Genomic DNA, 11,239 nt, shown 5'->3' on the forward strand with positions numbered 1-11,239 from the left:
TTAGGTATCCAAATTGTATCAAATACATAGAAAATGCCATGCCTTGTTTTTTTCAGATTTACTTTGCCTTTTCAAAAACCGACCAAAACGAAGACTGTTTGGCACAAAGGATATGTTGAATTTGACTTTAGACAAATTTACAAATACAAACCTGTGACACAGAAATTATTGGACTATCTCCACAATAACTCATTAGTCCTAGAACTGTGGGGGAAACAAGGTACTTCAACTAACTTTTTATTACATACTCGTTTCTGTTCACCGTTAAGTTACAATGGCACCGGAAACTTCAATATTTTTCCATACACTGAATTGGGTGCATGACGTAATTGAATGTTTGTCTTTGCATTTTATTTAATTTGTGAAGTATTGTTAATCTTATTCAGGTTATCGAACAAAGTAATATTAACATCACATTTTTACGTGTAGATACTTGTGTATATCTTTGCATCAGGGAAATATGCACTGAAGAATTTTGCGCTCCTAAAGTCGCGCAATATTTCCGCTGCAGAACTCGTGCATATTTCCTGATTTAAAGCTAATAACCTACAGATATCAAACTCAAATGAAGTATGTTCTATTTCACACATACCTGTTACAGATTCCATTTAGACATTTGCATTACTAAATTAGACAATATAGGTCCAGAGTATAGGACACTATGGCTATGCGAGTGTTTCGTCATGTATTTATCTTATGATGCTATTGATTATTTCCAGTGAGTGAAGATGAACAGCTACATTCAGACGGTATGCCGCATGCAGACATTGAAACTGTAAGTAAAATCCGCGGTTTAAATAGTCTGATTTTGTTAAACTGAAATGTTTGTCGAGTGTCAAAGGAAAGATAACAGGCGAAAAATATTTTAAGTAACTGAATCAAATTTTAAATATAGTGGCACATTTCTGCCATAAGACAGTCACTTACAACATAGAGAAAATTATCTGGTTATCTTGTTAATGACTGCCATTTCCCCCGAAAACAAAAATAGCAGCCACAAATGCTCAGAACTGCCACAAGTTAAGATATTTTTCCTCCAAACATGGATAAAAATTAAGTAGCAGGAGAAGATCCGCTGCTATTGGGCAGTCCGAATACTTTAGACATATTCGCTTTTCATACATCTTGCAACACGAATTTTATCTCGTTCAGGACACATTAAGTAAATTGACTTACATCCCGAGTCTTGATGTCCAAATCCTGATAAGACTTTAACTTTATTGTGTAAAAATGCGAATATTAGCTAGATATGCAGTAAATGTTTTAATGGAATGGTGAAAGTCCTGTGTACTCATGGAATTTCCCGAACCTTAGATCTATCTGAAGGCAGAAATATGCTACCCCTGGTGAATGTTGTTTTAGACTTTGATTTCATTGCATTTTATTTCAGTTTGTGAAGAACATTCAATTTAATCTATCTGACATAAGACCATGATTATCTGTTAGTTCTGATAACAGTAATTACCGTGTAAATAAGAACTTGTCATGTAACTCGTAAAATCTTCTTACTTTGTTAACTCTAAAATGTCTCCATGTGCGTTTGGTGACCTTATTTTGTAGGTAAATGGTGAGTTTGGTATCCGAATTAACTCATCTGAACTTTGTTTCATTTTGAGTTATTAACAAAGGTAGATAGTTCAGCGAAAATTGTCAGTCATCCTTAATCCATCACATCCCACTGCGTCAGTATTTTACTGTAGTATCTCCTCATCTGACACTTAAGGCCTGAATTACACCAAACTTGGTCTGTAGTATCATTATCTACATTTTTTCTCCAAATTCTTGCTATGGGTCTGCTTTCCCTTTATATGAAGCCAGAGCTGAAAATAAAAAAAGACGTCTTCTAAGAACCATTGGATGGATCTTCAACAATCTTGGTCTGTAGCATCCTTGTTTAGATCTCTTGCATGTTTGATCAAATGATTTCGATTGACTCCTTGTAGGGGCCGACAGAGGTAGGAGTAGAAAACAAACTTTCAATCAACTTCTGATGATATACGGCTTGATGGATCTTCACCAGACTTGTCTTGAATCATCCTTACATAGATTTCCTTCCCATTTGTTCCAGTTTACCCCTTTTAGGGACGGTCGCAAGAGCTTAAAATAGAATAAAAATCTGTAACTAACTTCTTAAATCCATTCATTGATCACCACCAATGTTTGTCTGTAACATTCTTGTTTTGACCAACCTTAAAAGTTCAAATGGTTTCACTTGACCCTTTTTACAGACCACCAGAGCTATAAATAATGGAAACCTTTAAACGCATATGCATGAACTGCTTCTTTGATCTGTACTAAACTTGATGTGTAGCATTTTCGTATGATCCCCTTTCAAGCTTGTTCAAAGGGATCCGCCTGAAAAGCTGTCAGAGCTAAAAATAGAAAAGAAATCTCCAAACAACTTCTTTTCTCTAACCATCTGGTCGGTTGAATCTTTGTATGTAACTCCCCATAGTGTATTCTGATGGAACAATTTAAACCAAACTTGGTCTGATGAACCTCTCTCAGGTTTGTTCAGGTCACTTTCTTTGACTACATTTAAAGGCCGTTAAAGCTGCAAATAGTACGGTTTTTTATTATTGACCGCTTGGTGCTCGCCTAACTTTGTATAGGAAGCATATTTTGCATGGCATGGATATTTCTAAAGTTTGTGATTGACCGCCTCTTTTTTTTGCCATGTTCATTCTGTCCTGTTTGGAGATCAGTCATTGCATTTCACGATCGAATGTGTCACGACATGGATTTAAGATCAAATGGTCAAGGTCATGTGATGGCTTTTAGGGCCATCATGGTCTTATGTTTTTTTTAATGAATGAACAAATTTATGGACAAATTTTATCAACAAGGCATTTACATGGAACAAAATTTGTGCTAAATTCTTTCTATTTTAGGAGAGATTAACCAAACATCAAAAGACAAAATTAAAAGAGAAAGTGATAGAATATCGAGACGATGAATTAATGTATATGGTACTCTCTAACCTTCTAAGCAATCTGTCGGAAGTTCGCTTGCCTCAGCATCATTCTGCTTAATACTGAAATAACACAGCTGATCAATTGCTCACATTTTCCTGCTCTATAAAACACTTTTTCAAGATACCGATTATTGAAACTTATTGTAGAATAACCACTTAGAAAATAGTATTAATTTCTTACTTTTATTTTTATATTCATTAATTTGTAGGGAAACACGGATATTCTTACGCAGTTGAAATCGAGAGTAAGTGTATTGCACTAGATTAACTAACAGTACACATTGTATATATTATCACATATCATATTATACTAGTTTTACAGCAATATGTAATTTATTTTTATTCATTCTTATCTAAAGATATCTTTGTCACCTACTAATATTCCTTTCTTATTATATTTTTTCGTTTCTTCATTACTACAGTAGAGGTAGTCTTTTTTGTATCTAACTCAAACCTTTATATCAATGCCTCATGTTAAAAACATTTTCAGTCTCTGTGGTTAATAATGAACCTCTATTTGTCATTTACGTCTAAATTGCATGTTTAAAATCAAATGTTAAGTTAATTACTACTTTCAAGTGACTATTCAGTGTTGATGGTCAGTCGCATCTCTCAGTTCTAGTAAAAATTTAATATCAAAGTTTGAAACTCGGCTGAGAATGTTTGTGTACATGAGGTGTCAGTTGTTTTATTCATTCTATGTATTCGCCGCTCTCTGTATTCGCCGCTTACATCATTTGATGCTTCCTGCTTTACGTATTACACGCACATATATATCACAACTAACTATTCGGATATTACCATCATTTAGTGTAGATTTGTCCATAGCAGTTTAAAATGTGTTTTATAGTCAGACAAATAGAAATAAATAGTTTGAATTGGGTTTTACGGTGGAAACAAAATAAATCGGTTGACTATGTCATTTAAATCGAAATAAAAAGATGAGGTATGGAACCAGAACGTTTGCACCTTCTGGAATTACAGAGGTAAGCAGAACTTTTTAGTTGCCTCTGACCATTATGCAAAGGTAATTTTTTTCATACACAAGTTGTCCCAGAACTACATGGGATTAAAAGCGCTTCGTAAATGTGTATAAACTGAAAGTACTGCTTTTCATTGGATTCTACTTAATGTGTGTATTATACCCCAAGATACCGTCGGTCCGTCCGTTTATCTGTAGATGGAATTTGTCCTCGCTATTTCACAACAATCATTTGCCAGATTTCCAACAAACCGTATAACTAACACACAAAAATAAACACAAAAAGACAAAACAAATACAGGAACACAGTGGGGCACCGCCTTTGAACGATCAGTGGCAAAACCACCACTTTGGAGTTTAAACCGGTTTATGATGCACCTAACCTCACTCTTATCCCCACCATGTTCCAAAGTCACAAGAAGTCAAGTTATGCATGTGCAAAGCTCATTCCATTTGAATGATATTTCAAATAGTAATGACACTTTATTATTTTATTCTTCATATGTATATTTGAAAAAGAAAGGGACGCGCTATTTCTCAGTCATTGTATGCCAGACTTTTATCAAACCCTTTTATCTCTCTCATCGGTGTCTAGTGTAGTTGTGCATGTGCGAAGCACGTTCCATTTTAATGATTTTTCACGACGTTATTGCCCTTTATTTGTTTCAAATATGAATAGAGTTACATGGGAAAAAACTTCAATAATTTTCTAACAGATTTCATATGCTTTTGAGTATAACTACTTGATGACCCTTAGTGATTACATGTAACATGGTGACAGGTCCCTTGACCATTACATTGACCTACTGACCTTCCTTCTTCTTTTTTAAGATATTGCCATAAAATTTGAACAACTTGTACAGTTTTGAACACACCTTCCAAAACTGACTTTCTTTGCTTCACCGTTCATATATCATTTGTTGAATTAAAGAAAATATAACTTGATGATTTTATTTAAAGATGTGTAGTTCTATTATTCAGCATCTATTTTATCTCAGTCAAGACTATAGCGTAGGTTTGTTCTTTGTCCTATTCGGCCGTCCGATGTTCAGGTCTGGTTTATCGTGTACCGTTCGGCTGTCCAGTGTTCAAGTCGAGTTTGCACTGTGTCCTGTTGAACCGTGCGATGTTCAAGACAATAAGTTTCTTTCACTGGTTGTAGGTGCAGGTGGAAATTTCCGGCCTCGAGGGTAACTGTTTAGGCGGTAACAAGGGAATTCCGGTATTTTTACGGGCACTGGAAAAGTCACGTTTACTGTGTGTTCTCTTCTGTCGTCTTATGTTCAAGTTTGGTTAATCAATTTGTTATGCATAAAAATGCACCAACAATTTTTCAAATACTAGTAACTTGTCAATATCAAGGTGATGTTGCACAAACGAGACCCGGATCCATTGCTCGTCGGTCATTGTCAATCTCTTTTATATATCATGGTATTTTCAAAAGAAACTAAATAGCGCTGCATTTTAATGATTATTATGTAAGATGATATGTTTTACCCTCTGTGATTCACAAACATATCTTTTTTTTTTGCATCCGATAGATTAGAACATAACTCACTGAAAAAATGATAGAAGCGTTATATAAGACGTATTATTATTGCAAATGCATGTTATACTCATTTCATTCTTTTATGCTTGAAACGTAACAAATTAAAAGTGTAAGGTAATGACATGTGAGGTCATTATAAGCTTAAAAACAGGAATGCTTATGACTCCTAGATTCGGGTCAAAGGTACCTGTGTCTCCTTAGATATACCAGTCTGTCGTGAAGATACTTGAATGTATAAGATTGAACCTGGTAGGAGACAGGTATTGTATGACAGCACACACTTCACTTTGTAGTGATGTCATAAATCCACCAAGAGGTTTTTTTCGGCGACGCCGCCTAAATTGGTTTTCGTTACCTATGCCACGTGACTTCAGTTTGCAAATCAAACTACTTGATAACGCATTATAGATGATTTATCAAAATGGAAGATTTATGCAACACACTGCCTGATTGGACGAGTGTCAATTTCTTTCACGCTGTTGATTGTGCTACGCTGAGTGAAATGTAGACAGAGCGTTTATCCTAAACGACGCTGTTCACAGTTTTAAAGTTAAATTTGGCTCAGTATATTTAGCAAGAATATTGATATATCTCAAAATGGTAAGTAAGTTTAATAAATATGATAAAAACCTGTTCAAATACCAACATATATCAAATTAAAGAAAGAGCTGAATACGGTCTGCGTATCACATGAATAAGGGTGTGATAAGAGTCTTTTATGTAGAGAAGTGCTTTTTAAAAGATTTTCCTTGTTACAATTGTCGTCTGTCTTGCTTTTGTGACTTATTCAGATTGCATATTAAAATGAGTACTTGTTTGCTTTGATATATTTGTTATAAATTATTTAACTGATTTATTATATATGAATATTTTTCTTTAGTATGGAATGCAAATACTGAACTCAGTTGAAATCTGTTTTATTATATATATGCTATATAGTGACTGAATCTCATTACACTGAAATGAAGGTACGCTGCATACAGTTTATCTATGTGATATGACTATGTTCAAACTTTGCTTATGAAACAGAAATATTGAAATAATTACAATTGTATGTTTTGCGTGACCTTCACTTTTTTATAGGTGTGACGTCATTGTCCAAAGATTCATGAATAGCGAATATGCTATTTGTTAAAGCAGGATCAGTTGGCCTATTTTAGAAATAAATAAAAATAATAAATAAAAAAATCCTTTAATTGATTTTTTCTCATGTATTCTAATCAAACTTGATTTGTAGCATCTTTATTAGGCCCGCAGCCAACTTTGTTCAGCTGGGACATTTGACCCCTTTTAGGGGCTGCTAGAGCTAAAACTAGAAATGTCTTTATACAGCGTCTCATGAACAGCTTGGTGGATCTTTGTCATACCTGGTCTGGAGCATCATTATAAGGTCCTCTTTCAAATTTATTTATATAGGAACTTGGGCCCTATTAGGGACCACTATAGCTAAAAGTAGATATGCCTTTCTTCGCATTTACCACTAAAATGTAATGGCTTTTTATCAAACTCGATGTGTAACAATATCGTAAGGTCTCCTGCTATTTTGTTACAAATGGGGATAGGGACCAATTTAGCTAAAAATATAAACACGTTTAATGACCTCTTCTCATGAACCGCTTCATGAATCTTCATCAAACTACTACTGTAATTATTCGTCTAAGAATAAGCGAAACAAAATTGCAACCCCACGAAACCTTTGCGAAAAATTAAAAGAGAACCATTTAAATTGTTAAAGTGCGGTGTTTAGTTTTGCAATTTGAAAAATGTTAGATGAAAGATGAATGTTAGATGAAAAATTCATAAACTTCTTTCCTTATTACAATTCGCCGACCATCATTTTTAAAGATATTTCTTGTTTTATATAAAATCAGCTAGTTTAAACGAAAATTTACAATTCCAAAACAAACTATAAATAAATTTTTCTACAAAAAAAATGTATATATATGCATACAGTAAAGTATGCAGATATTTGTCTGAGATAAAAAAAATCATCTAAAACTTATTTCATCAAAACATATCAACAAATAACTTGTAGTTTGTTTTGCCTTGATTACGTGGATTTGAGAGAGTAGTGATAATTGCACGTGTGTTTGATCCACATAATCCGTAATAGGGTTTTTGTGAATTGAGGCTTTATTTTGCACGAGCCAGATATGTAAATTACAAATCATATTGAAAATATTTGAAGGTTGTAATAGGACTCTTTTTACATTATCTGACATTATAAAAGTATTTGTTGTTGTTGTTGTTGTTGTTGAAATTTCAAACCATATTTGATAATGTAATAAAACTTTATGGTCATATTTTCACTCTTTAAGTTCTTTATTGTAATATATGGTATCAGTGGTATTGAACAGTGAATTTAACGAGGAATCAGGGAAAATAAATAGTAACTGCCACGGTGGTCTTTTTGCGTTACTATTTTTACATGTATGTCATTTGATGGATTCATTTGTCAGATACAAATGTACTGGTAAACGTAGTAATCAAAATCTTAGTTTTTTTCTGATTGTTATTTGCTTTAAATATCCATTGTTATAAGAAAAGGCTTCAAATTCACCAGTGAATATATTTTCAAACGTGTCTGTGTTCTCATTTACATATTTTTGAACAAATATAGAAAGAACATAATTATGTCTTTTAATAAAATACAAACTTGTTTTAAACACGTGATGTTTATTTTTTTGTAAAAGTACTAAATGTATTATAGGAAGATGAAGCGGAGATGTTACGTGAGGAATGTGAGCAGATCAGGAAGGAAAATTTCAAGCTGAAACAGACAGTGATGGTCACTGAAGAAAAACTACGGCTTTTAGAAATGAGAGGTATGCTATGCGTTTAAGGTAGTGGACACAATGACACTCGGTAATTTCCGAATGATTACTTATTCTGTCTATACCATTCGGCAGTTTTCGGACGTCAGTGTTGCTGACGTGATTTTCCGTAAAATCGGAGAACAAGTAATTTGCCGAATGACAATACGGATCCACTACCTTAACATTTTCTTCTAACGCAATACTTGCAGGTTTTTGCCAGTATGTTTAAAATTATCAAAAGTATATACCGTTTAAGTCTGGCAGACTTTAAGACTAAATTCTTTTTTAGCGTAAAAGCTGGTAAGAGGCTGGAAAATATCTCTGTTGAATGGTAAGAAATTAAAAACTGAAAACGTTTGTGTTACTGTTTGTTATCAGTCTCGTGACTAGTTTATGGTATATTATGCAGGTGGTTTGAAGCGGGTAGGCAATAAAGACAGGAACATGGGAGCCAGTAAGACAGCTTCATCTCAGACGGGATTGGACGTAGATTTCGCGAAAGCGTTGCGTGATTTCTTCCAGGAAATGAAAGACATACAGAATGGGTTTAAGGAGATGCGAGAGTTTGGTTTGTACATATGATGTCTTCGCCTCTAACATGTAGATATACATAACATAATGTCGGTCATTTGCTTAAAAATAATTAAAGATGTCGTTCTGTACGCACTGTACTGTAGTCATCCTGTGGATCGTGAGATACTGTCAAACCATTTGATTTCATGGGCGTGAAATTTCGTGGCTTTGCAAAACGGCTATTTCAAGGGATTTCAAATTTTTTACATAAAATGAACGGACATTTAACTAGTTTGATGGAATTAAATCGACCACGAAATCCGCGAAAATTTGTCCGGCGCAAGAATTAAAGATTTCACAGTAAACTCTGTCTAGAAATTTCATACTCGCGGAGTTATATGATGATAGATTAGACAAAAATAGATATCTTCTGAATTCGTCATTGTTCTAAAAACATTCAAATCTGTCATAGCGCCTGTACTGTTGTATGTCTTTAATATTTATCCTATTTTTTCAGTGACTTCAACAAAAGACAAAATAGGTGCAAATGGAATAAGACAATCTTTCGAAAACCATGAACATGCAATTAACGCTATAGATGATAAAATGACAGACTGTCTGGCTTCTTTAAAGAAAAGTGCAGCAACCGCGTTAAGAAAATCTCGATCTGGACCAGACAAGTGAAGACAACAGAAATAGTCGCGTGACAATAAGGAAATTTGTATTTGTATCTGCATTTGATATGGAGTGAAGTGCTACTCTGTGAGGGGCCTGACTGCAGCAATGGCAAGCGGCAAACGTATATACAGGAGTTTGAAACATATTCCACAGACGAAAATATTTTGTGTTTGTTACTTGCAATATTCGGGTGATATTAATTGCTGATTTAATGGCATCTTAGTTGTTTTATGTTCGAATCATTCACATATACAATATTGGAAATAATTGTAATACGCCGGTATGTTAAATCAGTAAATTGATTAAAATAGGTTATAGATAAAAACGTTTATTGTATGACAAATACTAGAATAGTTGAACCAGTGCTCAGCTTAATTTCTCTACAACAGAACTATTCTGACACAAAACTTCCTTTCATATTTTTATTCATAGTCCACACTTTTCACATCACGGCATTGGTAAGCATTAAATAAAGTGTATGTTTTGTTTGTTTGTTTTTTTTTTTGTGTTTTTTTTTTGGGGGGGGGGGGGGGCGGGTAGGGGCTAGAGGGCAGGGCTCGTCTTAGTGGAAATATAATTATGATGAATATCTAACACCTATCTGTTTAACATATGAGTAAACTTGAGTGTAAAACCCAAGGACTTGATCCCAGGGGAATAGCGCAACAGATGCGACACCCACATCCCCAGCCTACACTTACACAATACATGAACTGAGACAGCAGTCATTTCAGTAAATCGATTCGACTTTTCTTAATATTAGTAGTATTTTTTTATCGCTGAAGTGATTGTACCTGACGGCAGATAAATTACAGTAATCAACTAGGTCGTGTTGCCTTTTTTTTTTAAATCAATACAAATAAAAACAATGGCATTGTGTCAAATATTCATGCAAGAAGAGTCAAAACTATTTTTGACGTAGTGTATATGAAAGTCTGTCAGATAACCATATTTTTGGTCAAAAGGCAAAAATGACTGTTCTGTATAAAGATCAAATGTAGGGATACTACGTTTTTTTCGTGTTATCACCAGCCGAGAGATTCTAAAGATGTTATAATACGAAAAGAACATGCGCTACCGCCAATCTAGCATAAAACGCGTAAAAACTAATAAATGAATATACTAAATTAACAACTCATTAAATTTTGATGGAATGCACGGGAATAATTGAGTTGCTTTTTCACGTTGACGTCAATTCTTTTTTAATTATCTGTTTTGGGGCCGTAATACGTTTACGCTTTGACACGGAAAGCGCATACATAAAAAGGTGTTTTAACAGCACGTGCGCGCAAGAATCTCACCGTTAACACATATTTTCACTTCCGTTAAAACACCTCCGAAAATAGATAAGAACAGCACTTCTGCTAGAATGATTATTATTCCAACAAGATCAGACTATAAAAATTATAATTTCATTACATTGAAGGACGTAGAGAACAATGTCTGAACATGATTAACGCTGAGCACTGGAATACGCCGGCTGTCACTCTTTGTATTAAAACGTGTGTGAATTGATTTATACATTATGTATTATGTCCTATCATTTTATGATTTCTATGACATTCATGAATTAGATAAAGTTATTACATGTATTCAGAATAACAGAATGGCCAATGATAATACAAAGATATATTTTCTGTAAATTACTCTGTAATATAGACTGAATGATATCAATGAAAAGGCATTACATTGTTTTACCTCTCTTGATGAATAAATTATTAAAAATA

At 34.0% G+C, this 11,239-nt stretch overlaps 1 protein-coding gene across 4 annotated transcripts in view; it reads left to right on the plus strand.

Annotated features, from left to right (window-relative positions):
- The window catches only part of LOC123545164 (kinesin-like protein KIF28), a 29,872-nt gene extending 18,633 nt beyond the window's left edge, over positions 1-11,239 (plus strand). The window contains exons 18-24 of one of the 4 annotated variants that reach the window (XM_053538098.1): positions 57-220; positions 720-775; positions 3,184-3,219; positions 5,119-5,178; positions 8,216-8,330; positions 8,731-8,889; positions 9,352-11,239. In XM_053538098.1, coding sequence (XP_053394073.1) covers positions 57-220; positions 720-775; positions 3,184-3,219; positions 5,119-5,178; positions 8,216-8,330; positions 8,731-8,889; positions 9,352-9,518 — 757 coding nt within the window. In that variant the 3' untranslated portion in view covers positions 9,519-11,239. Of the gene's footprint in view, positions 1-56; positions 221-719; positions 776-2,891; positions 2,970-3,183; positions 3,220-5,118; positions 5,179-8,215; positions 8,331-8,730; positions 8,890-9,351 lie in introns of those variants that run through there. The other 3 variants (XM_045331482.2, XM_045331483.2, XR_006685279.2) reach the window with 3 other exon arrangements.

The sequence above is a fragment of the Mercenaria mercenaria genome, chromosome 1 (genome assembly GCF_021730395.1).
Source record: "Mercenaria mercenaria strain notata chromosome 1, MADL_Memer_1, whole genome shotgun sequence".
NCBI classification, from domain to species: Eukaryota; Metazoa; Mollusca; class Bivalvia; order Venerida; family Veneridae; genus Mercenaria; species Mercenaria mercenaria.